This window comes from Oryctolagus cuniculus, chromosome 9 (genome assembly GCF_964237555.1).
Source record: "Oryctolagus cuniculus chromosome 9, mOryCun1.1, whole genome shotgun sequence".
Classification (NCBI taxonomy): domain Eukaryota; kingdom Metazoa; phylum Chordata; class Mammalia; order Lagomorpha; family Leporidae; genus Oryctolagus; species Oryctolagus cuniculus.
In genome coordinates, this window is record NC_091440.1 from 81,766,138 (window position 1) to 81,793,013 (window position 26,876).

At 38.8% G+C, this 26,876-nt stretch overlaps 1 protein-coding gene across 14 annotated transcripts in view; it reads left to right on the forward strand.

Moving 5' to 3' along the window:
* The window catches only part of N4BP2L2 (NEDD4 binding protein 2 like 2), a 95,144-nt gene that overhangs the window by 5,489 nt on the left and 62,779 nt on the right, over nucleotides 1-26,876 (forward strand). For 3 of the 14 annotated variants that reach the window (XR_011378845.1, XR_011378846.1, XM_002720588.5), the window contains exons 3-6: nucleotides 9,147-9,271; nucleotides 18,389-18,477; nucleotides 18,860-18,936; nucleotides 22,399-22,545. Coding sequence is in view for 7 of the 14 variants with exons in the window: in XM_002720588.5 (XP_002720634.3) it covers nucleotides 9,147-9,271; nucleotides 18,389-18,477; nucleotides 18,860-18,936; nucleotides 22,399-22,545 (438 nt within the window). In the remaining 7 variants the exon portion in view is untranslated. Of the gene's footprint in view, nucleotides 1-9,146; nucleotides 9,272-18,388; nucleotides 18,478-18,859; nucleotides 18,937-22,398; nucleotides 26,119-26,876 lie in introns of those variants that run through there. The other 11 variants (XR_011378849.1, XM_070049041.1, XR_011378847.1 and 8 more) reach the window with 8 other exon arrangements.

Here is a 26,876-nt window from a genome sequence, read left to right on the forward strand (position 1 = left end):
GAAAATGGTGCAGAGGAAGCCATTCACAATCTTTTCTATTTTTTTTTTTTTTTTAGATATATTTTATTTATTTTGACAGGCAGAATTAGAGAGGGAGAAACAGAGGTCTTGCATCTTCTGGTTCACTCCCCAAAGGCTGCAACTGCCACGGCTGGGCCAGGCTGAAGCCAGGATCCAGGAATTTCTTCCCGGTCTCTCACGGATGTAGGGGTCCAAGCACTTGGGCCATGTTCTGCTGCTTTCCCAGGCACTTTATCAGGGAGTTGAATTGGAAGTGGAGTAGCCAGGACTAGAACCAGTGCCCATATGGGATGCCATCGTCAAAGGCTTTACCTGCTATGCCACAATGCCAACCCCAATTTTTTGCTTTTTTTGTAGGATGATGCAAAGTTTATGCCAGATAAGGAGAAAAGAAAATATATTTGATATCTTTAAGTGATGATTAAAAAAATATCCCAGGAAACTCTTTCACAAATGTTTTATCTTTACTTACAAGGCAGTATAATCAGAAATAAAGTAAAGATTCAATTTATGATATGGATATTTCAGTGTAGATTACAAACTTTTCTTGATGAGTAAGCTTAAATTTTGGTCTTTGCATTTTTTTTTTTTTTTTTTTTAAACAGGCAGAGTGGACAGTGAGAGAGACAGAGAGAAAGGTCTTCCTTTGCCGTTGGTTCACCCTCCAATGGCCGCCGCGGCCAGCGCGCTGCAGCCGGCGCACCGCGCTGATCCGATGGCAGGAGCCAGATGCTTCTGGTCTCCCATGGGGTGCAGGGCCCAAGCACTTGGGCCATCCTCCGCTGCACTCCTGGGCCACAACAGAGAGCTGGCCTGGAAGAGGGGCAACCGGGACAGAATCCGGCGCCCCGACCCGGGCTAGAACCCGGTGTGCCGGCGCCGCAAGGCGGAGGATTAGCCTAGTGAGCCGTGGCGCCAGCATTTTTATTCCTCTTCAGTGAATATTCTCTTGAGATTTCAACTCAGTATAAAAAGCCTAAGGTCTCACAAGCATATACAGTCTTCTAGACTTAGGATCTAATACCAGAAAAAAAGAAATAAAGAAATAGTTGAAATTTGGAAGTTGGATAAAGGATAAAGCTAGATAGGATCATTTGACTAAGTGGATGTAGAAAAAAACAGTAAAATAGGAAGGTAGGTTTAGGGCAGCATACTGGAATATGTTGAAATGGGAGGTAAATAAAGTAGTGGTAATTCAGTAGAATTTCAAGGAGAATCCCTAGAGTGGGAGATAATAGAGATGATATATATATATAAAATAGATGTATTTACTTGAAGAATAGGTATATACTATAAGAATAGCAATTAAAATGGCAGCAGGTGCCATTTATGTGTGATTTAGAATTTACAGAATACTTTATATATAAAAATCTTTGAGATGGGTCGTATTTTGAAATTTTTAAAATTTATTTTATTTGAGAAAAAAGATAGGGAAAGAGCTCCTATCTGCTGGTTCACTCCCCAAATGCCCATAGTGGCTAAGGGGCTGAAGTTGGGAGCCTGGAACTCAGTGTGGGTGTTTTGTGTGGGTGGCAGGAACCCAATTACTGATGCTATCACCTGATGCCTCCCGGGATACTCCTTAGTAGGAATCAGGAATCATGAGCAGAACTGAGATTTGAACCCAGGCACTTGAATATGGGATGTGTCCATTCTTTTTTTTTTTTTTTTTTTTGACAGGCAGAGTGGACAGTGAGAGAGAGAGACAGAGAGAGAAAGGTCTTCCTTTTGCCGTTGCTTCACCCTCCAATGGCCGCCGCTGCAGCCGGCGCACCACGCTGATCCTGGCAGGAGCCAGGAGCCAGGTGCTTTTCCTGGTCTCCCCTGGGGTGCAGGGCCCAAGCACCTGGGCCATCCTCCACTGCACTCCCTGGCCATAGCAGAGAGCTGGCCTGGAAGAGGGGCAACCGGGACAGAATCCGGCGCCCCAACCGGGACTAGAACCCGGTGTGCCGGCGCCGCAAGGTGGAGGATTAGCCTATTGAGCCACGGCGCCGGCGGGATGTGTCCATTCTAACTGGTGTCTTACTGCTAAGCCAAATATCTGCTCCTCGCCTCCAGCCCCCTGCCCCAGCCACATTTTTATTTTATAGGAGCCAAAGACTAAAGAATGAAATTCTTTGGAGAAAGTACAAAGGCTAGTGAGAGACCAAACTAGGGATAAAATGACAGTGTATTTTTCCTTTTATTTTAATATCTACTGGATGAGTAGCTCTATACCTGAATGTCAGTCCTTTTTTTTTTTTTTTTTTTTCATTACTATAACAAAACACTTGTGGCTGGATACTTAAAAATAAAAGAGATTTATTTAACTCCCAGTTCTGGAGGTTCAAGGGTCCACATATGTTGGTCACCTTTTTTGTATATATATGTTATATATATATATATATATATATATACACATATATATATATTATTTATTTGAAAGGCAGAGAGCGAGTGAGCGAGAGACAGAAACAGGTTCTATCTGTTAGTTTGTTCCCCAAATGCTTTCAATAGCCAGGGCTGCATGATCCAAAATCCAGGAGCCTGGAACTCAGTCCAGGTCTCATGTGGATGACAGGGACCCAGTTACTTGAGCCATCACCTGCTTGCTCTTCCCAGGGTGTGCATTAGCAGGAAGCTAGAATCAGAAGTGGAGTAGGAATTTGAACCTAGGCAGTTGGGATGTAGCCATCCCAAGCAGTGTCTTAACCATTGTGCCAAATGCCTGCCCCTTTGTGATAGTCTTCTTCCTGGCAGACTCCTGAGGTAACATAGGGCATCACATGGCAAGAGACAGGGTGTTAGTGTCCTGTTCTTTCTCTGTCGTAAAGCACCACTGTTCAATCCGGGGGGCTCCACTTGATGATTTTCTCTTATTGTAATCACTTCCCAGAATCACTACCTCTTATAAACATCATGGTTGGATAAAGTTTCCACCCTCTTAATACCTCACAGTGTTGATTAATTTTCAACACATGACCCCTTTGGGGGCACTCAAACCATAGCATTGTTTCTGTTTCTTGACTTTTAAGGAATGTGGTTAAAGAGGCAGGAGTACCTTTAGGTAAACACTCTTTGAATGAAGTAGAATGGGATTGGCTATAAAGCCACATATGCTCTGGTGAGGAATGGTTTCATACAGGAATTAGCTTTCAAAACAAGATTTGAAGAAAGAAGAGCAAAGAATTCATAGATCACAGTTGAACTGATTTGGAGCATTAAATTAAAAGACAGCAGTGTTTAGTGTTTGCATGTGATGATGAGTATAGGCAGTTTGGTAAGATTGAAATTCTCTTGGAGTAGTGTTGAAGTCCCCTTCATCTTTAATTTAGTTCTTAACTACTTCTCCATCTTAATAACTTTCATGTCATATCTTGAATATGTACCTACACTCCACTACAGGAGACTTAATGTCATGTTCATCCATTGTTCTCAGGACTCTGCTTATATAACAGTTTTCTTAAAAGCTTCTACTTTTTGAAGTTTTGATTTGTTATCTCAGTCCTCTATAAACTTCTTTCTATATTTCATATTTACTTTTATGACTCTTTGCATTTAACATAAGCTACCCAAAACAGCAGTATCTCTTCACTGATAATTGACTTAGGCCAACTTGGTTACAAGTGAGTAGGGTTAATTCTTTCCTCACAACTTCACTAAAAAGTATTAATGAAAGTCTTAAACTAAATCCTAATGCCAAGTGCAGACTCAATGTTTGTGATTGAGCCAGTACAGAACAGTTCATACACTTTTGTAGGTATGATAAAGTGACAGCTTTCTGTCCTTTTAGATTACCTGATAGCACTTTGATGAGATGTTCACTTGAGGCAGAATTCAGCAATATTCTGGCGATAGAGTTTTGTGACCATTGTAGCTGGCATCAGGCATATAGTCCTTTAATCCAGCCTTGAACACAGGCCCATTTAGGGGTCAGACTTTGGGTATTGTTACCAGGGAGTGAACTACAGATTTTATTAGATTCTTACACCTTGTTCAGGGAGGTGGGATTTAAAATATTTTAGCTGGAATGGGCATTTGGCACAGTGTTTAGGGTGCTGCTTGGGATGCTTGTATTCTGTGCTTTCAATTCCAGTTTCCTGCTGCTGTGTCCTCTGGGAGGCAGCAGGTATTTGGGTGCCACCCACATGGAGACCTGGATTGAGTTCCAGGCTCATGACTTAAGCTTGGGGAGAGAACCTGTAGATGGATGTCCAGTATCTTTCCCTGTGCTTTTTGTATAAGTATAAATAAGTAAATAAAAATTATTTTAAAAAGAATTGCTACTGCAGACACATAAAAAGAGTTAATTGTCAAAGGCTAGTTGGTATAAAAACTGAAGACTTTTTAAAAAAAATCAATAAATGATTTCTTGTACTCTATTGATTTTATCAGTGAGTGTATTTTCAGAAACAAGCCACTGATTTAATAATTAGCAAAAATGTCTGGAATTGCTCAGACATTGATAGTTGAAGCACTCGTAATAACCTCTTGTAGCCACCTTTGTAGAATAGCTTTAGTTAGAAAACCACCCTGGGTATTAGTTTCTTGATTAGGGTAACTGCTTATGATGTAGCTTAAATTTTCTACGTGACCACGCACTATCTGTGCTGCAGTATTTTAAGGTAAATTATAGTCATCATTTCACTGAATATACTTCAAATCTGGTCATTTAGATTGTAAGCAGGGACCCAAACTTAGCAACTTTGGAATTTTTAGCAGCTTTTCCTGTGTGCCTCTTGTAGCAATAAGTACCTGTAATTTGTTGGATGTGTGATGCAGAGGTACTGTCCTCAGAACAGGTAGATCTTAATTTCTCATTTTATAGATAAGGATACCAAGTGTTTCAGTAACTTCATCCCAGATTGCATGCATTGTATATTTTAGAATTAGAATTTGAGAGTCCAGGGCTAACTCCAACAACTCCTCCCCCCACCATTCTTTCCAAAACCACACTGCCTCCAACATGGAAAGCATCTAAGACATTTTTGTTGGTGATGTTGAGAGAGACAATAGTAGACAATACGGTTAGTTGTCTCTTGGTATCAAGAGGGATTGATTCCAGGACTGTCCCCCACAATCCCCCTCAACACAGGTACCAAATTCTATAGATGCCCAAGTCTCTTATAAAATGTTACAGTATTCATATATAATTTGTTCTAGTGAATATCCTCTGTATATGCAATGTAAATCATCTCTGGGTTACTTGTAATACCTAACAGTGTAAATGCTGTGTAAATAGTTGTTATCTTGTATTGTTTAGGGAATAATTACAAGGAAAAAAGTTTGTACATGTTCAGCAGAGAACTGTATAGTACATGTCAGCAACAACATAACATATTCTTGTGATTCTCACCCTCCCCCTCACACTTTCAATTCATGGTTGGTTGAAAATTCAGTGAAACTTGCAAAATCCCAAAGGGATTTTTGTATGAATTTTCATAAGCTAATTCTAAAGATTGTTTTTTTTATATAAATATAAGATCAATTTGAAAAAAAGAAAAAGGCATCCCACTAGCTATCAAAATGTATTTTAAAACTACTGTAGTTTAAATTGTATGGGGTAGGGTGTTAGGCTTAGTGGTTCAGATGCCTGTGTCCTATGTCTGAGTACCTGGGTTCAAGTCCTAGCTCAACCCCTGATACCACCTTCCTGCTAATGCAGATACTGGGAGGCAGCTGTGATGGCTCAAGTAATTGGATTCCTGCCCCTATGTGGGAGACTTGGATTGAGTTTCCTGCTTTTGGCTTCAATCTGGTTCAGCCCTAGGCGTTTAAAGAAATCTCTTCCTGTCCCTCTTCTCTGTTTCCTTCTTGCTCTCTTTCAGTCTCTCTCCCTCTCTCTGGTTTTCCCTCTCTAGCTCTCCCTCTCTATGTGCCTCTCAAATAAAATTAAAATAATTAATTTGTTAAAAGCATTTATTGCCTCACAGCTTGTGTTTGTTAGCCGATATCTGCTGGTCAAGATTTCTAACAATGCTGTTATCAAGGTGTTGGCGTGGCTGTGTTCTGGTCTGATCCTTGACTCGAGGGAGGATCTGCTTCTAAGAGCTCTCACAAAGTTGTTGACAGGACTCAGTTCCTGTGTGCTATCTTGGATTGGGGGTCTCAGTTCCTTGCTTGCTGGAGATCTCCTATTGTTTGCTAGATGGGCCTTTCTCTGTTCACATGACATTTGGTTTCTTTCTATGCTTTCATGAGCCATAGTCTGTGCCTTTGAAACTAGTAACTAAATCCAGCCACATTGCAGGGGAGGGAAATATGCAAGCGTGTGAATATCAGGAGGCAAGAATACTTATAGGCCTATGATTTTGGAGTTAGCTTTCTCTTAGTTCTCATAGTGGAACTCTCTGTGGAACTCTAGTGGCCTAACTTTGGAGATTATTTTTCTTCCCTAAATTTGTTTAATTTCAAATTTACAGGATTGTTGTAGGGATTAAATGAGGCTGTAGAAGAATATAAAATGTTTGGTACTTAATAGGTTCTCAAACAGAGCTGTTGTTGTTTTGAAAAAAAAAAAAAAAAAAACAGATCAAATGTCCACTGGTTCGGATCTGATTTTTTTCTTTAGTTACGTATTTGTCTCATTCAGAGGTAAAAATTTTTAACATTCTAAGATATGGATTTGATATAGATTTGAGAGAATTCTGGTATAATTTGGGTATAAGCACTTTGAAAATACTAATATTCTTAAAGTTATTTTTGATTCAGATGCTTTATATGATGTCAGATGTTTCCAGATTCAAATAGGCGTTTTTGGTGTCCCCAAAACAGTTTCCATGGTTGGAGATAATTCAGGGAGCTTGAAAAAGATGCATTACAGTCTATGCATATCTGGGAGTAAAAAGTATCTCCAAGCTAAATTTATTTATCATGGTTATGATTTATGTATTTAAGATATATATATTTCTTAAAAAGGTCTGTTTATCTTTGATGTTTACAAGATTTATTGATATAAATTGCTTTACTGTCTCTTCCTTACTACTTTTTTTTTTGTGTGTGTGACTTGGAAGACTTTTGAACTATTCCTTGGATACAAAGCTACTAGAGTCCTATAGTAGGATATTATTAGCACCTATCAGGCTAATTGAACTTTGGTTTAGAATGCTAGTATTATAGCATTTTTTCTATCCTAGGTGTTTTCTGTGTAAGCACGTAAGATGCCAGGTGTGTTAAATGGGTTGTGTTTTAGAAAAATTGTTGCTGGTTAAAGCAAATTCAGCTCCAGTCTCCCAAAAAAGCAAACAAATAATTTAAACAATTGACTTTTATTTGGAATTGTATAAGTAGAAACACATCTTTAAAATTGCTTTCTTTTATACATGTGCTTTTATATTATAAATTTCAGGGAACTTCAAAAGTTTAATGGAAATTGGATTGAAATGTTTGTTTTGGTGAAAAAAATTGAATTTCTTGCAGACATGAATCTTCAGAAAGTTTATGAAAATGTGTATCATGAAAAACTATGCATTTCAAAAAAATTTTTTTTAAAGATTTATTTATTTATTTGAAAGGCAGAGTTACAGAGAGGCAGAGGCAAAGAGAGAGGGAGAGAGGTCTTCCATCCGCTGGTTCACTCCCCAGATGGCTGCAATGGCTGGAGCTGCGCCAATCGAGCCAGGAGCTTCCTCCAGGTCTTCCCAAGTGGGTGCAGGGGCGCAAGGGCTTGGGCCATCTTCTACTGCCTTCCCTGGCCATACAGAGAGCGGGATCGAAGTAGAGCAGCTGGAACTTAAACTGGTACCCATAAGGGATGCTGGCACTGTAGGCAATGACTTTACCCGCTACGCCACAGCACCAGGCCCTCAAAAATTTTTTACACCAAAATAAATCTTTCTTTTAAAAAATTTTATTTATTTGAAAGGCAGAGTTACAGACAGAGGGAGAAACAGAAAGAGATCTATCCACTGGTCTACTCCCCAAATGGCTGCAACGGCTGGATGTGGTCTGATCCGAAGCCAGGAGCCAGGAGCTTCTTCCAGGTCTCCCACATAGGTGGCAGGGACTCAAGCACCCAGGCTGTCTTTTGCTGCTTTCCCAGGCTCATTATCAGGGAGCTGAATGAGAAGTGGAGCAGCTGGGGACTCAAATGGGATGCCAGTGCAGGTGGTGGCTTTACCGGCTACACCATAGCATCAGCCCCTAAACCTTTCCTTTAATTGTGTTTTCCACAGATATTTTTGAGGTACTTTAGTATACGGTGTTATAAGCCGAAGGAGAGATAACATGTTTGTCATTTTAGCAGTTGAAGTCCTAGGACTTTTAATAGGAAGTATTCTTTCCTTCTGTCACCTTCTATACCACTTCCCACCCCTTAGAGATTATAGGATGATATCCAGTTGCCCAGTGGTTTAAAGAGAACAGAGAAGCAAAGTACTTTGTGTTGTTAAATCCAAATTAATATCTTACTGTGTTTTTGGTTTCTGAGCACACTTCCAATCTCTTGAGTCATTGGTTATGAGAATTCTCTGGCATTTGTTAATTTTAGCTCGTGTGGAAATTCCAGGTAGTAACATTTCAAAACAAAACTTGATCTGAAAATTTGTTGACCTACTCTGAGTTTATTTTTTTATTTCATGCTTAATAATTGACTTCATTTAGGGATTTCATCTCTTTAAAAATTTAAAGTTTGATTATACTTTGCAGGATCACAGGTTATTTCACAGTCTTAAGTCTAAAGCTATTTCTGATGCTCACTTACAAGTCCTGTGTATTTGTGCCTTATGGAAATAAGTTTATTGAAGCTGTCTTGGGTCAAATAGGGTCTTCCCAGATGAATTCCTTGCTTAATTTTTTTGTTGGACTAAATTGAGGGAATTTTAGATACCAAATACAAAGTCACTAAAGGTAAGACATGAGTAACAGTTGTTGTAATTTTAGGATTGGGTGAAAATTGCTTTAAAAAGTTGTATTACAAGTGCTGCTTTAAAAAGTTTTTGATGCGGACTACAATATGTAGATTTAAGTGTGAAGTGGCGTTTGAAATCTGAAAGCTTTTTAAGATTGTTCAGCTTCTGTGTTATTGTATTTGCAATATACTTGCAAGTAAGTGCCAGGAATTCATTTAATGATCTTTCCTCTGGTTTATTTCTGGTGGTTATAAATTTTAAAAATGGCACCTTTATGATTTTTTCTGTTAACAGAATTCTGCTTGGTCAGAGTCGTGATGGCATTGTGTTCAGCACTGATGACTATTTTCACCATCAAGATGGGTACAGGTATAATGTTAATCAACTTGGTGATGCCCATGACTGGAACCAGAGCAGAGGTTTGTTTTGGACCAAGTCTCCTGGGATAGAATATTTGACTAGGAATCAAAAGATCTACTTTTTAGGATTATTCTCAACTTAGATTTTTACCAGCTAGATGACTTTGGCAGAGCATTTATATAACTTTGAAATCTAAATTCTTCATTTATTAGAGTTGTTGTTAATTATGCTTAACCTACTTGATCAAGGTTGTTGTGAAAGTCAGAATTTAGATAAAAACATTTTATAAATTATGAACAGTATATTAGTATATAAGCTGTTAAAATTGAGGTATGGGTTATTTTGATCAGTGTTCTTTTATACCTTAATAATTCAGAGAGTACTGATGCTATTACATAATTCCAAAAGTTATTTCCCTGAGAATAATGCTTATGTTCTCCAAGGCTTACTTAGTATATGACCATGAATATTTTTTCTCCTTGATATTGCTCTGCAAGAAACAACTCAATACATTTTTTTAAAGGACATGAGTTTATTACAAACAATGGTTCTTAACCTGGCTGCACATTTGAATAATTTGGGGATCTTTAAATAAGACTTATTCCTGGCTGGCGCCGTGGCTCACTTGGCTAATCTTCCTCCTGCGGCGCTGGCACTCCGGATTCTAGTTCCGGTTGGGATGCCAATTCTGTCCCAGTTGCTCCTCTTCCAGGCCAGCTCTCTGCTATGGCCTGGGAAGGCAGTGGAGGATGGCCCAAGTGCTTGGGCCCTATACCCGCACGGGAGTCCAGGAGGAAGCATCTGGCTCCTGGCTTCAGATCGGCGCAGCACACTGGCCGTAACGGCCATTTGGGGGGTGAACCAGCGGAAGGAAGACCTTTCTCTGTCTCTCTCTCTCACTGTCTAACTCTGCCTGTCTTAAAAAAAAAATTAAAAAATTAAATAAGACTTATTCCTGGCTCTTGGCCCTGTATATTTTTATTTTAATTGTTTTGGAGTGGGGCCAAAACATGGTATCTCTGTGTGTGTGTGTGTGTGTGTACATTCTCTAGATGAGTTTTTTTTTTTTTTTTTTTTTTTTTATTTATTTAATTTGAAAGGCAGAGTTAAAGAGAGAGCTCAGTCTTCTATCTGCTGGTTTACTCCTCAGATGGCTACAATGGCCATGACTGGGCCAGACTGAAGCCAGGAGCCAGGAACTTCATGTGGGTCTCCCACATAGGTGCAGGGACCCAGGGACTTGTGCCATCTTTCATTGCTTTCTCCTGTGCATTAACAAGGCACTGGATCTGAAGTGGAGCAGCCAAGATTTGAACCGGTGCCCATGTGGGATGCCAGTGTCACAGGCTGTGGCTTCACCTGTTACGCCACATTGCCTTCCCCTCTCTAGATGATTCTAATGTGCAATCATATAAAAACTATTGGTTTAGAACTGTGTAAGTAAATGCATATAAGTTAAATTTTTATTGATCTGGTAGAGACACACAAACACGTGGAGATAAGGGAGCCTTCCCTTTTGCAAACACGGTGAGGTAAGAGAGAGTTCCCTTCTGCAGATTCACTCCCCAAATGCCTGCAGCAGCCCAGGCAAGGACATTTGAGCCAGGAGTATAGTCTGTGTCTTCCATGTGGGTGGTGGCAAGAATCCAATTACTTTGAGCCATCACCACTGCCCCTCCTAGAGTCTTTTTTTTTTTTAATTTACTTATTTATTTGAAAGTCAGAGATATACACAGAGAGAGGAGGAGAGGCAGAGAGGGAGAGAGGCCTTCCACTTGCTGCTTCACTCACCAGTTGGCCGCAGTGGCTGGAGCTGTGCTGATCTGAAGCCAGGAGCAAGGGGCTTCTTCCGGGTCTCCCACATGTGTGCAGGGGCCCAAGGACTTGGGCCATCTTCTACTGCTTTCCCAGGCCATAGCAGAGAGCTGGGTTGGAAGTGGAGCAGCTGGGACTCGAACTGGCGCCTGTATGGGATGCTAGCAACTGCAGGCGGCAGCTTTACTGGCTACGCCACAGCACCAGCCTCTAAAAGTGTTTTAAAACAAATTCTAGACATTATACTTTATGCATTTCAAATTAACCTTACTTTATCATATCTAGTACAATGCCATTATCATACATAAAAATGATAATTTCTAAACATCATCTAATTGAATTTCCCCTATTGTTTTAAAATTTGTTTTACAGTTGTTTCATCTGAATCAGGATCCAAAGAAGTCCTCAATATATAGAGTTTATGTTTTATTGTGTTACTCTACAGAAGTTTTCCTTTAACCCTTATGCCATTGCTGCAGAACCTAGATCATTTGTACTGTGGTGTTTCATATCCTGTGATTATCTGTTTGCTCCTAGTGGTAGCTGGTTTTGTTTTTGTTTTTGTTTTTGTTTTTTTTTTTTTTGTTTTGACAGGCAGAGAGGACAGTGAGAGAGAGAGAGAGAGAGAGAGAGAGAGGTCTTCCTTTTGCTGTTGGTTCACCCTCCAATGGCTGCCGTGGCTGCGGCCGGCGCACCGCGCTGATCCGATGGCAGGAGCCAGGTGCTTCTCCTGGTCTTCCATGGGGTGCAGGGCCCAAGCATTTGGGCCATCCTCCACTGCACTCCCAGGCCATAGCAGAGAGCTGGCTTGGAAGAGGAGCAACCGGGACAGAATCTGGCGCCCCAACAAGGACTAGAACCTGGTGTGCCGGCGCCGCAAGGTGGAGGATTAGCCTATTGAGCCATGGTGCCATCAAGTAGCTGTTTTTCTTGTTCCCTTTTCTCTTACATTTTTCATAAATGGAAATTAGCTGTAGACTGGGAGGCTTGATTAGGTTCAGCTTTATTTTTTGGCAAGCAGATGTTTGGTTGTTCCACTCTTAGTGATGGTAAGATTGATCAGTAGCTGTTGTTTCCATTATCAAGTTCCCTATAAAGCTTTATAGCTGCTGGTTTTATCCAACACTGAATTATCTCCTGGATCTGTTATTTCATTAAGAGATGCAAAATAGTGATTTTCTAGATCTGTCATTCTTTCCATGTTTAATAGCAAAAATTCTTCTATAATTAAGAACTTTGTCTCATTTGTAGCTACCAGCTAAGGTTTCTGTATAGTATAGTATGTATGTATGGGATCTTTTTAAAAGATTGATTATTTATTTATTGGAAAAGCACAGTTAGAGGAAGAGAGGAAAAGAGAGAAAGAGAGATCTTTCATCTGCTTGTTCACTTTCCAAATGGCTGTAACAGTTGGGACAGAGGAGGTCTAAAGCCAGGAGCCAAGAACTCCATTGGGTTCTCCCATGTGGGTGGCAGAGTGAAGTGAGCCATTATATCCTGCTTCCTAGGTGCTTTAGCGGGGTTCTGGGTCAGAAGTAAAGTAGCCAGGACTAGAATCACAACCCAGTATGGGATGTGGGTGTCTCAAACAGTGGCTGAACCCATGGTGCCACAAAGCGTGCCCCCACTGCTTTTCCTTTTTTAATTGTCCATTTTTTTAGAGCAAGGAATTTCAGTGAAGATATTTTGGATTAAAAACTTTTTACTTTGTTTTAGTTTATGGTTTCACAGGAATATTTAAGTGTCAAGTAAGTTTGATTCTGAGACTGTTATACTACAGGTTGAGCATCTCTGCTCCAAAAACTCCAAATCTAAATGCTCCAAAATCTGAAATTTTTTTTTTTTTTTTTTTTTTTTTTTTGACAGGCAGAGTGGACAGTGAGAGAGAGAGACAGAGAGAGAAAGGTCTTCCTTTTGCCGCTGGTTCACCCTCCAATGGCCGCCGCTGCAGCCGGCGCACCGCGCTGATCCTGGCAGGAGCCAGGAGCCAGGTGCTTTTCCTGGTCTCCCATGGGGTGCAGGGCCCAAGCACCTGGGCCATCCTCCACTGCACTCCCTGGCCATAGCAGAGAGCTGGCCTGGAAGAGGGGCAACCGGGACAGAATCCGGCGCCCCAACCGGGACTAGAACCCGGTGTGCCGGCGCCGCAAGGTGGAGGATTAGCCTATTGAGCCACGGCGCCGGCTCTCAAAATCTGAAATTTTTTGAGCCTCCACATGTTTGCTCAAAAAGTTTCAGGTTTTATATTTTTTGTTTAAAAATGCTGAACCTATAAGTAAGGTCTATGTAAATACTCTAAAATTTGAAAAAATATGAAACCCAAAACGCTGGTCCTCATCATTTTGGGTAAAAGATATTTAACCTATGATTTTGTAGCACTCTAAGATTTCTCCAAATATGTTAGAGGGTGACGTAAGAAACTAAAATTTTTTAAATCATTTAATGCCGAAGAACATTATTGTCTAAATCAAACTGATGGTGTTGCAATTCCAAAAATGTTTGGAATTATTTATTGGTCTAAAGTTAATGGGAGCAAGATCAGGTGGTAAATAGAATAAGAGTGGGCAAAGCCAGTATACTTTTGGTAAACTAGGAAGTTTGTGTGGGATTTATTTTTCTCTTTGCAGCGCATATATAGAATACTTCAAAATGTTTATGCCATGTGGGCCGGATGTTTTTGTAGTGATTAAGTTCCAGTCTGGGCTCTGCCCTTGTTTCAGCTTCCTGCTAATGTGTATTCTAGAAAGCAGTAGGTCATGACTCAAGTTGTTGGGTCCCTGCCTCTCATGTGAAGACCAGGGCTGAGATCTGGGCTTTTGGCTTCAGCATGACCTTGTCTGGCTGTTCTGGGTATTTGGGGAGTGAACCATGAGATAGATGGTCTCTGTATTTGTCTGTCTTTCAAATAAAATAAATACAATTTTTATGGCATGTGAATTATGCTAATTACACTTGCTGGACAAAATAATGGTGTCTTAATAAACTGCTGGTTTTCTTATCAGTGTAACAAAAAGGGTTTTTTTTTTTCAGGATTATTGTTACCCTTTGAAGTAATGATACCTAGCAACCATTAAACATTTTGAAAATTATAAGCATGATATATATAATTTAGAACAGAATCTTTTCAACAGATATTTATTTGAATGCCTTTAAATGTCAGGTACTATTGTGGGAAAACTTGCTTTATGTTTGTTATTAGAAGAATCTAAAGTAATTTTAGAGTATTTACAAATAGAAAACTTCTCCAATTCTTCTTTTTCGTAGAGTAAGGCGAGTAATTTGTTTAAAAAGCTACTCTGTTTTTTTGGATAGTCAGAATTTTCTTAGGAGGTCTGTTTTCTTGCAGTGCATTGGGTTGTGCTGATAGATGATGGTTATACATACAAAGAAGTTAATCCAGGCAAGTGTTGTGGCCTAGCAGGTTAATTCGCCTCCTGTATGCCAGTTCAAGTCATGACTGCTCCACTTCCAGTCCAGCTCCCTGCTAATGAACCTGGGAAAACAGTGGAGGATAGCCCAAGTCGTTGGCTCCCTGCACCCATGAGGGAGACCTGGAAAAAGCTCCTGGATTCTTTCTGGCCCAGCCCTAGACATTGCGGACATTTGAGGAGTGAACCAGCAAACAGACACTCACTCTGCCTTTGCTTTTCTCCATCTGTGTAACTCTGCCTTTCAAATAAATAAAATCTTGAAAAAATTTAATCTTACTCTTACAAATCAGAAGTTTATTAGGTAAACAAGCTCTTCATGTAGAGCACAACTTCTTAGCTGTGTTTCTAATTGTCAAACACTAGGATAGTTATTTATATAAGAATTTTTTTAATGGATGGACATTTGATCACTGTTTATGATTAGAAATGGAGTGATAGAGGATGATAGCATCACACTGATAGGTTTAATAGAACCTATTGTGACCCAATTTGTAAATTTCTTTAGGTATTTAGAGACATTTCCCAAATATGTTTTGTACCATAGTTATTACTGAACAACCTTAGAATTCTGTCTGCCTTAGCTATATGTACATTTTCTGTATGTTGAATTTAGTATTTTGAATTGTAAGTCCCAAGTAAATACCCATAGCCTTGCATTTTGTCTTTTAAATTTTTTCTCTCTCTCTCTCTTTTTTTTTTTTTTTTGACAGGCAGAATGGATACTGAGAGAGAGAGAGAAAGGTCTTCCTTTTGCTGTTGGTTCACCCTCCAATGGCCATCACAGCTGGCGTGCTGTAGCCGGTGCACCACGCTGATCCGAAGGCAGGAGCCAGGTGCTTCTCCTGGTCTCCCATGGGGTGCAGGGCCCAAGCACCTAGGCCATCCTCCACTGCTTTCCGGGCCACAGCAGAAAGCTGGCCTGGAAGAGGGACAACCGGGACGGAATCTGGCGCCCCTACCGGGACTAGAACCCGGTGTGCTGGCGTTGCTAGGTGGAGGATTAGCCTAGTGAGCCGCGGCGCAGGCCCTCTTTCTTTTTTGAATATTTGTTTTATTTGTTGAAAGGCAGGGTTACAGAGAGAGAAAGAGAGACCTTCCATCTGCTGGTTCACTCCTCAAATGGCTGCAATGGCCAGGGCTGGGCCAGGCTAAAGCTGGGAGCCAGGGGCTTCTTCTGGGTTTCCCATGTGAGTGCAGGGGCCCAAGGAGCTGTCTGCTGCTTTCCCAGGTGCATTAGCAGGGAGCCAGATCAGAAGTGAAGCAGCTGTGACTTGAACTGACTGAACAACATCCATAAGGGATGCTAGCACTTCAAGTAGTGGCTTAACCTGCTATGCCACAACACTAGGCCTTGTCTTAAATTTTATCAGGAAATCTTCTTTATTATTATTATTATGATTTAAAAGATTTATTTATTTATTTGAAAGTCAGAGTTACACAGAGAGAGGAGGAGAGGCAGAGAGAGAGGTCTTCCATCCACTGGTTCACTCCCCAGTTGGCTGCAAAAGCTGGAGCTGTGCCAATCTGAAGCCAGGAGCCAGAAGCTTCTTCCAGGTCTCTCACATGGGTGGAGGGGCCCAAGGACTTGGGCCATCTTCTACTGCTTTCCCAGGCCATAGCAGAGAGCTGGATTGGAAGTGGAGTAGCTGGGACTTGAACTGGCGTCCATGTGGGATACTGGCATTGCAGGCAGCAGCTTTACGTGCTATGCCACAGTGCTGGCCCCTAATTATTTTTCTTGTCTGGTACATCTAAGTGGTGTATACGTTCCTGTCATTAACAGTAGCTCAAGACCATAATTTTTGCCTCATGATGAAGTTGTGGTATTTGGATAGGGGGATATAGCGTAGAAAAGTTGTTTTCTATGTCATTTTTACTTTAGAGAATCACTGTCCTAAGACATCCACAAAGGCAATTGAACTGTGGTATTTACCTATTTAGTATATTAAGCTTTACTGGTAAGTTGTGATAAATCCATACTTGTTTTTAACATAAGCCTGTTTTGGCCGGCGCCGTGGCTCAATAGGCTAATCCTCCGCCTTGTGGCGCCGGCACACTGGGTTCTAGTGCTGGTCGGGGTGCCGGATTCTGTCCCAGTTGCCCCTCTTCCAGGCCAGCTCTCTGCTGTGGCCCGGGAGTGCAGTGGAGGATGGCCCAAGTGCTTGGGCCCTGCACCCGTATGGGAGACCAGGAGAAGCACCTGGCTCCTGGCTTCGGATCAGCGCAATGCACCGGTTGCAGCGTATCAGCCGCAGCGGCCATTGGAGGGTGAACCAACGGCAAAAGGAAGACCCTTCTCTCTGTCTCTCTCTCTCTCTCTCACTGTCCACTCTGCCTGTCAAAAAAACAAACAAAGAAACAAACAAACAAAAAAACATAAGCCTGTCTTATTTCAAAAGTATTGTTTGTACATTTTAGAAAATTAGAAAATACAGATAAAGTTAAAATGCAGATATTTTCACTACCTATAGATGACCACTTTTAATATCTTATTGTAGCTTCCCAGCACTCTATTTTTTTAGTATGTGTTTATTTGAAAGGCTGAGTGACAGGGAGAGGGAAAAACTGAGATGGAAAGAGAGATACTTCATCCTTTGGTCCACTTCCCAGGTAGCCATAACAACCAGGTGTGGTCAGGCAAATCCAGGGGTTTTCATCCTGGTGTCTCACATAGGCCCAGCTCTCTTTTTGAAATAATTATTTTCTTTTTATTTGAATGGCAGAGAGAGGGATACAGAGCACATCTTCTATCAAGATTCATTCCCCAAATAGCTGCAACAAGTGTCTGGATTTGTGCCAAGCTGAAGCCAGAAACCCTGAATTCCATCCCAGTCTCCCTTGTGGGCGGCAGGGAGCTAAATGCTTGCACAGTCGTTTGCCTTCCACAGTGTGCATTAGTAGGAAGCTGAATTGGCATTGGAGCAGTCCAGACTAACCAGAAACTCTGATATGGGATGCATGTGTTCCATGTGGTTACTTTAACCCACTGCACCATAATGCCCACCACCTTCACCTCTATTCCCCAAAATGCCTTTGACAACCAGTTTGTCAAAGCCAGCATCCAGTCCAGAAAAATATACTTGACATGTAGTATGTGTGTTAATTCTCTTTTGATGTAATGGAGTCCTTTTTATTTTTTCATGGTACTGACTCAAGAAGTTGTACAGCGAAAGAAAAAAAATGTTCTGTTTTTAAGGTTTATTTATTTGAAAGGCAGAGTCACAGAGAGGGAGAGGGAAAGGGAGAAAGAGAAAGTAAGTCTTCCATCTGCTGGTTCACTCCCCATTTGGCTGCAATGGCTGGAGCTGTGCCAATCCGAAGCCAGGAGCCAGAAGCTTCTTCTAGGACTCCCATGTGGGTGCAGGGGCCCAAACACTTGGACCATCTTCCACTGCTTTCTCAGGCCATAGCAGAGAGCTGGATGGGAATTGAAGCAGCCAGGACATGAACCGGTGCCTGTATGGGATGCTGGCACCGCAAGTGGCTGCTTTGCCCGCTATGCCATAGTGCTGGCCCCTGCCCAGTGTTTTTTTTTTAAGATTTATTCATTTGAAAGCCAGAATGGTGAGAGTGGGTGGGAGAGACAGAGAAAGAAAGAGAGAGATACCTTGCATTCCTGATTCAGTCCTCAAGTGGGTACAACTGCTGGAGCTGGGCCAGGCCAAAGCAGGAAGCCAGGAACTCCATCCAGGTCTCTCATGTGAATGGCAGGGGCCTAAGCACTTGGGCCGTCATACACTGTTTTCCCAGATGCATTAGTAGGATTTGAAGTGTACCAGCCAGGACTTGAACCTAATGCTGGCCCCCAATTTTGGTTTTTATACAGAGATGCAATAAATTTCTAAATGAACATCTAAATTAGATTTCTATATTTAAGTTAATCATTCTGGTTTTAGTTTTTTTGTTTTTTAAATTTATTTCTTATTTCAGCAAAACAAGCTATCGATCAGGGGAGATCTCCAGTTATAATAGACAACACTAATACACAGGCTTGGGAAATGAAGCCATATGTGGAAATGGTAAATATGAAATACAAATTTTTTTCTAATTAATAAACTTTTTCATATTCTGAACTTCTGGTTACTTTCACCTTTATTATTAAAACATTTGTCCTTGTTTTCTAAAGAGGTTTGTTGGCTTACTTAGTTTTTTTAAAAAAATTGGGGATGGTTCTTAAGGGATATGCTCATATTGTTATTTCTGCCTGAACTTGAGGAGAGTAACTGGAATTGTCCAGGGAAATAGTCTTAATATTTCTAGACCAAATATTTAATAAAATAACATTTTCCTTGGTTGTGCAAGTTTAGAAATTTATTAAAATGAATTTTATATCTGTCTGCCTTCTTTTTACTTTAAGAAGCATTCTCTGGGTTTTTGTTTTCTTTCCTTTCCTTTGTGTAGGCCATAGGAAAAGGATACAGAGTAGAGTTTCATGAACCTGAAACTTGGTGGAAATTTGATCCTGAAGAATTAGAAAAGTAAGGCACATTTTTATTGAACTCTTGTTTTTATTTCTTTCACTTCTCATTCACATTAGCAGTTTCTTTGCTAGCTTTTTGCTTGTTGTATCTTTGCTACTTATGAGTAGGGACTACTCTTTATTTTGTTTAGAGGAACATATTGACCTAAAGATTTTTGAGTAGCTTTGCCGTGTTAAATTTTATTAAATTTATTAAATTTTCCTTGTTAATGTGAATTCCTACATCATTTACAGTTTATTTGAATAATGGTGTAGGTACAGGAAACTTTGTAAAGTAAAATTGGAACTTTTCCTTCTGTTTTTAGCTATGCCACTTCTCAGAGTGTGTTTCTGCATTCATCATCTCATTTTAGGTTTCAGATTTCACTACCTTCTTACCTGTGCTTTTGCCTTGCTCTCTCTTCAGTCTTTACTACTTCAAGGTCATAATCCCATTCCCATATCCTTGGAACCAGTGTGTTTCGTAATTCAGACTTTTTGGGATGTTTTGAAAGTGCGTATACATAACTGTAACATTACTAACAGAGTTTGGGGCAGCATGTGATAATCAAACACCTTGATATATTTGTAACAAATTACAACTTGTCAGTCTAAGTAAGTAAGAAAGTCTACATTCCGTTAACATCAGTTCTGAGTAGGTTGTGCTGCCAATGAATAGAGGTTTTGCTACATGTGAATTATTAGAAAACTCAGTTTTCGGAGCTAACTAGATTTCAGAACTTGGGAAGAGAGATTGTGGTTTTGCATTACTTTCACTCCAGCTTTTCCATTATCCTTTTCCTCTTACATCACTGCTGTTCCTGACGAAGGCTCTTTGTCCACTTGCACTACCTCCTCCTTTAGGTCACCACTTCATTGTAGACTTATAAGTCATATACTTTACAGTTCACCCATGTAAGTATACAGTTGTGTGCCTTTACCCCCATTTTTTAAATAAGGTTTTGCCTTATTTTAAATAAGGTTAACCCTCTTCTAGCTTCAAGCTGTTACTCTGTGTTTGGGGCCCAATTAATTTAATTCTTTCTCCCCTGCCTTCATTCCTTTGGCTACTTCTTTCTGTTTGATTTTGTGCTATGTGCTCATATATAGATAATAGATTTATTAATATTAATGTCTAATATTGTTTGCCTCAGTGTGTTTGTGTCACACCTGAGTTGGAAGAGACAGAAATTTGAAAACTGAAGATATTTGAGTTATGCTGAATAAATGAGTAATGAAATTGTTGTGTAGTTAGGACATCATTTATAATTGAGGGACTATTGACATTTATAAATTTCTTAATATGAGTTAATACTTTATGTAAAAAGCTAGTTTAATTGACACCTGGCAAAGCTCCATCTTTGAAAGAATTGATTGAGTCAATTTTACATCTTGGGGTTTCATCCCTCTCAGTTTTTTAGCCTCAAATCTTTATTTTTTTTCTTTTTTCCTCTTCTTCTTTCTTTATTTTTCTCTTACCTTGAATATGTAAACCTTATACTTGAAAGTAAACATTTCTTTTGTGCCTTTTTTTCTGGAAAAAATAAATTATCAGGAGTAACTTTCAACCCACTTTTTTTCCCCATATAAACTCACAAACAGAAAAGTGCATAAAATATAAATATAGAGCTCAACAAGGATACACAACAGATATGCAAATAGCAATCACACATGCCATGAGACCTCAGAAGCTATTCATGTTCCTCTTCCCAGTCATGGTTACCCTTTATCTCCTCTTGGTAATCACAGTTAGTTTCTACTTTTCTTTGAAGTTTCACTTTAACATCTTTTACTCTTTTTTTTTTTTTTTTTTTTTTTTAGATTTATTTATTTGAAAGGCAGAGTTAGAGAGAGAGGTCTTCCATCTGCTAGTTCACTCCCAAATGGCCACAATGGCCAGGGATGGGCCAGGCTGAAGCTAAGAGCTAGGAGCTTTTTCTGGGTCTCATATGGGTGCAGGAGCCCAAGGACTTGGGCCATCTTCAGCTGCTCTCCCAGGCACATTAGCAGGGACTTGAACGGGCTGCCATATGGGATGCCAGCATCGAAGGCCTCAGCTTAACCTGCCACAGCGGGCCCTGACATCTTTTACGTTAATACTGTACTTTAATCTTGCCTTTCTTTCAAAGGTAGATAGTCTTTCCCTCACCATTATAAGGAAGCTTCAAAAAAGTTCATGAAAATGTATATTATGATAAAATTAAGGATTTAAAATTCTCTTGCATCAACAGAAAGTTTAATTTTTTTCTTTTTTCCTTTTATTTATTTTTAAAGATAAATTCAGTTTTACATGAACTTTTTGAAGTATCCTCATGTTTGTGTGAGATGTCCTAATTGTTGTCTCTAATAATAATTTGGTATTGATGACAATTATTTTTTCAAGATTATATTTATCTTAAAGGCAGAGTGACAGAGAGGGAGAGAGATACTTTTCTGTCCACTGGTTCACTCATGCTCAAAACAGCCAAGGCTTGGCCAGGCCCAACGCAGGTGTCCAGAACTCCATCTGGGGCCATTATCTGATGCCTTCTCACTGGTAGGAAGCTGGATTGCAACTGGAGCAGCTGGGACTTAACTGGCCCTCTGATATGAGGTGTGGATGTTCCAAGCAATGCCTTAATCTACTTTGCCTCAATACCGGTGCTGATGACAATGATTTTTTTTTTTTTTTTTTTTTTTAGAGATTTATTTTATTTATTTGAAAGGCAGAGTTACAGAGAGAGGTCGAGACACAGAGAGAGGGCTTCCATCTGCCAGTTCACTCCCCAGATGGCCGCAATGGCTGGAACTGTGTTGATCCGGAGCCAGGAGCCTCCTCTGGGTCTCCCACATGGGTGCAGGGGCCCAAGGACTTGGGCCATCTTCTGCTTTCCGGGGCCAAAGCAGAGAGCTGGATTGGAGGTTTTAAAAATTCATGGATGCATTATTTTTTGTACATCCTATAAACCTTCAATGCTTCTGTAACTCTAAAGGAATATATCGTAATCTTTGATTATGTTACTAGAAGAGTTCTTTAGAGCATTGGTTTACTCACGGTTTAAGACTCCTGCATCCCATATCAAGAGTGTTTGGGTTCAAGTCCCAGCACCTTTTCCCCATTCTAACTGCTTGCTAATGTGCACTTTGGCAGACATCAGGTGATGGCCCAAGTAATTGGGTCTGTGCCACCCACATGGGAAATCTCTGTTGAGTTCCTGGCTCTTGTTTCCTACCTAGTCCATCCCTAGCTGTTGGGTACAGTGAGTGGGAGACCTTTGTGTTTTGTCTGTCTGTCTCTCATCTCCCTGCCTTTCATATAAAAAAAAATGTTTAAAAATTTTTTGAGACAAAAATTTTTGTGTACAGTACAAGTAAATGAAATATATTTTCTGATGTTTATTTGCAAAAATATTTAGAATCTATTTTGTGACTCTAAAAATGCTTAATTTCTAAGTCTATACATTCTAAAAAAAGTTTTAAAATCCTTTTCTTTTTTTGGTAGGAGGAATAAACATGGTGTATCTCGGAAGAAGATTGCTCAGATGTTGGATCGTTATGAATATGAAATGTCCATCTCTATTGTAATGAATTCAGTGGAACCACCACAGAAAAGCACACAAAGACCTCCTCCTCCACAGGGGAGACAGAGGTGGGGAGGCTCTCTAGGCTCACATAATCAAGTCTTTGTCCCAGATAGTCACTAAGTTGGCTATTTTCAGCTAACACATTTGTTGCTTGCCCTTGAAAAGCATTATTGAGCCTGTCTTGAAGTTTAAATAGTTTTAAATAAAAACAGGCTACATTGCCTCACAGAGGATGTTCCCAGTGAGTTGTTTAAATTCCAAATTGCAAATAAAAATTATAAAGTTGTATTTTAAATGTTTTTATAATCTTCTGTTATAATACTTTTGGTTATTTTAAAAACACTTGAGTAGAATGGATAGGAACTAGGATGTTTTTCTACAGTTGAATTTTAAGCAAGTTTATTATCTATTTTGTAGATAATGCCAAACAATTTTTTAATAGTTCATACTTAAATCTAACTTTTCATAAAACTAGGATTTTTTTCTTCACTGCTTTTAATATGCAAAAAAATACTAACTTGTTATAAGGCTTCTTAGCTGATTGCCCTATATATTTTAAAAGTAAAATTATATTTCAGCTAATTAATCTGTGTGACAAAATTATTTGTAAGTCATAATCAGCATATCACTTAGTTCGAACAAAATTCTCCAGCCAGTTTTGCAGGACAGTAGATATATTTATCAATCACCTGAGGAATTAATTTTCTCTGTATTGTACATATTCATTACATAATCCATACATATTCATTGCCCCACTTAGCAGGATATCTGCCTAAAACATGGAAGGGCTATAGAGGCAAATCACTATATAGTTAGAAATAGCTCCTCAAGCAGTTATGATATTCTACTTCTCTATTCAGTTTGGAATAGTGGCTTTGCATTGATCATAATGTTTATCCTATAGAATAGGATTTCTGTTCTGATTTTGCTATAGAACAAAAAATATTTCTCTTACTGAATAGTTTATTAGATTGTGCTTCTTTGTTTTAAAATTGAAAACTAAGATGGAATTCATTTCAGAGGTCTTGTATTGTAATGCATCCCCTGCCTTCAAACAGCTTTCTGTACACTACCCTAGATAATTATTCATTTCTTTTTGCAACATGAAGAAAGAAACACTACCTTTGTTTTATAAGAAGTATTTCTTTAATCTCCGCTTCAGTTCACTCCGTTTTGTGAGAAATCCCAGCTAGTTATAATCCTTATCATACAAAGCAGTCGTGATCCTTGTCCTAACCCCGCCCATTCTGAATCCCATAATTCTTTTTGGTGTCTTTGTTTTAAAATTTTTTGCTGTTTCATTTCAATTTTACTTTAAATATTTTTCCATATCCTTATATTATTTTTTTAAGTTTTGAGACTGAAATCTAGTTACAATATTATCAGTAAGGTTGTTATTTCATTGCCTTTAGTGAAATAATACAATTTATATTTATGTGTACTATTCCTTGCTGTTCACATGTGAATGGATATTAACCTTGCTTTATCTTGTTTAACACTGGTGTATGTTTGTACATATTTGTTCATCTTAACTAAGTATGTGGTAGAAATATGCTAACTCATTTTTTGTGTGTAAATATATATATATTTATATATACACACACCTCATCCATGTTTTCATTCTTTTCTTTTAGAGTAAAATTTCTTGTTACTTAGATTTGTAGTTCCCAGGGTTTCATTATGGAATTAGGACAGTTTCAAAATTGTACAAGAGGGTTTAATTTGGGAACAAATCAAAGAACTGTTATATTGTATGTCTCCCTTTTTTCTATCTATATAAAACTCATTTAGAATTAATACTATTGTAAATCAGTAGCTTGTTTTTTGAATTGCAGTTAAACTAATTTATATTGAGGAAGTAGAGGCTTTTCTGTGGGAGAACAGAGTATGAAGAAACATGTTTATATTAGATATGAAGTCAACAAATTTCCACATTTTGTTACATATCGAACTTCATCTGCTAGTACTTTTGAGTACTATTTAATAATTATTTCAGAGATCATTAATCATTACCAACTAATATTTTATAATTTACACTTATGAGATAAGCAGGGAAATTAACATTCTGAAAGACTTTCAATTTTTTTGCAGCAGAAAAATAGTTCATAGTTTCTCTAAACATTGTAACTAATTCATTTTTTCAAAAGAGAAACAAGTGAAGAATGGATATGAAGTGAAAGATACTGAAATCACTATTATAAGTCATTACTTTGTGTTAAAAATATAAACATTTGAAATTTACCATTTAATAATTTTTATAAAAATTTTTCTTCTATTCAGTTATTACTCTTTTTTTAAATGTATAATTCTGTCCTTTTTTCCCCCATCTTTCTTTTTATGGGATCTTCCAGGGCCAAAGTTGTGGTGTAATGGTTAAGCTGCCACCTGCTAAAGCGACATCCCATTTGGGCCCTACTTCAAGTCCCAGCTGCTCCACTTCGAATCCAGCTTCCTGCTAATGCACCTGGGAAAGCAGTGGAAGATGGCCCAGTGATTGGACCCCTGCCAATCAGGGGAGACCCAGATGAAGCTTTTGGCTTCTGGCTTCAGCCTGGCCCAGCCCCAGCTGTTGTGGCCATTTGGGGATTGAACCAGCAGATGAAGATCTCACTCACTCACTCACTCCTCCCCCCCCCCTTCCCATAACTCTGCCTTTCAAATAAATAAATAAATACTATTAAAAATAAAAAAATACAGGGAGATCTTCCAACTGCTGATTCACTCTCCCCAATGGCCAGGGCTGATCAAGGCCAAAGCCAGGAACCTGGAACAACTTCTGAGTCTCCCATATGGGTGACAGGGTCCCAAGGACTTGGGCCATCTTCATCTACTTTCCCAGGCACATTAGTAGGGAGCTGGATCAGACATGGAGCAACCAGGACTTGAACTAGTGCTCATGGGATGCCAGCATGGAAGGCATTGGCTTAACCCACTATGCCACTGTGCCATAGTGCCAGCCTCCAGTTATAGTCCCACTATTCCATTATATATATATATATATAATGTAAGTTTATATATTTTATATATATGGTTATATATTATATAATATATGTTTATATATTATATATATAAAATAGATCCCATTTTAACTTGGTCTCCAATAAAAATAAAGTTATAATCAGTCACCATCTTTGTTAAATAGAACATAGTTTATTGTTTGGATCAGTAAGCTTAAGTTATATTTATTTTTTTTCATAACCTTTGTATAAAATTACTTTTCCTTTTGTGAAATTCATGCTTTTGTACATGTCATAATTCTGTTGATAAGATACTTGTGTGGTCATTAAGTTTAGTTTCTGGTACTGCTTTTTAAATAGGTAGTCTTTATTTTTATTTTCATTTTTCTAAAAGAAATGTTGGCTTTTTTAGTTTTGTCTGTTTTAGAGTAAGATTACTTACAGATTTGGTTCTTTGTTGTTGGAGTGATAGGACTGATTTAAATATTTGAAGTTATCTCTTATCTAATATAGATTATGGAATTGTTCAGATTTTTATATAAGTAAGTTTTGAAAGAGATCATGATTTCAAAAGATAGGAAATATTTGTTCTGGCCTTTAAAAATTGTAGAAATGTCTGATTTTATGAGACTGATTTTCTAAGTACTTAAAAAATAAAATTGGTAGTGTTATCTTTGGAAATGTTGAAGCAATGTAGTTGTTAATGTATTTTGCTTTGACCAAATAAGCTTGTCGTCTTCACTGAAATTTAATGTAGTAATAAGGGCTAAAGGTGTGTTGTTTTTGTTTTTACACTTGCAACTCACATAGAGTGATGCCTTAGTCTGGAATCACACAAATATTAGCTTAGTTTTGGTACACTGGGTAGTCAGAGTAAATAAGTAACAGCAGAAGGAATAGATTGAATTAATGTTTTTTTGAGTTTTAGGGGTTATAATTTATAGATAGAAATTTTCTCATTATAATCAATAGCTGTATGTTTGTAAATTTGCTTGTGAGGGGAGATTATGTTAAGGACTTAATGAGTATCCTATTAAGTGGTGGTTTTCTTTCTCTTGACAAATTAAATAATTCGGTATACCAAATTTTTATTTTTAAAATTAAAATACAGTTAAAACAGTTGGCCTCCTTGCACATATACTAGATTTTCTCCTTAAAATTTCTTTAGGGTGGTAAGAAGTAGTGATGTTTGTTGAAATAGCCTGAAAAAGGAAGAATTGGTGATACCTTGTGTCTTTTAAAAAATTTTTTTTTTTACTTTACAAAGCTACATTTAGGTTGATTGTTTAGTTGATTGAATTGCCAAATGTTTGAAGCCTACAAAATTTTCACTGTTGTATAGTTTGTAAATTTCAGAGCGAAGTGTGGAAATTTTTTTGATTATCTACCCCTAAAGCCATAAAAGAATGGTTATAATTCATACCCAGCATCTTAGACTA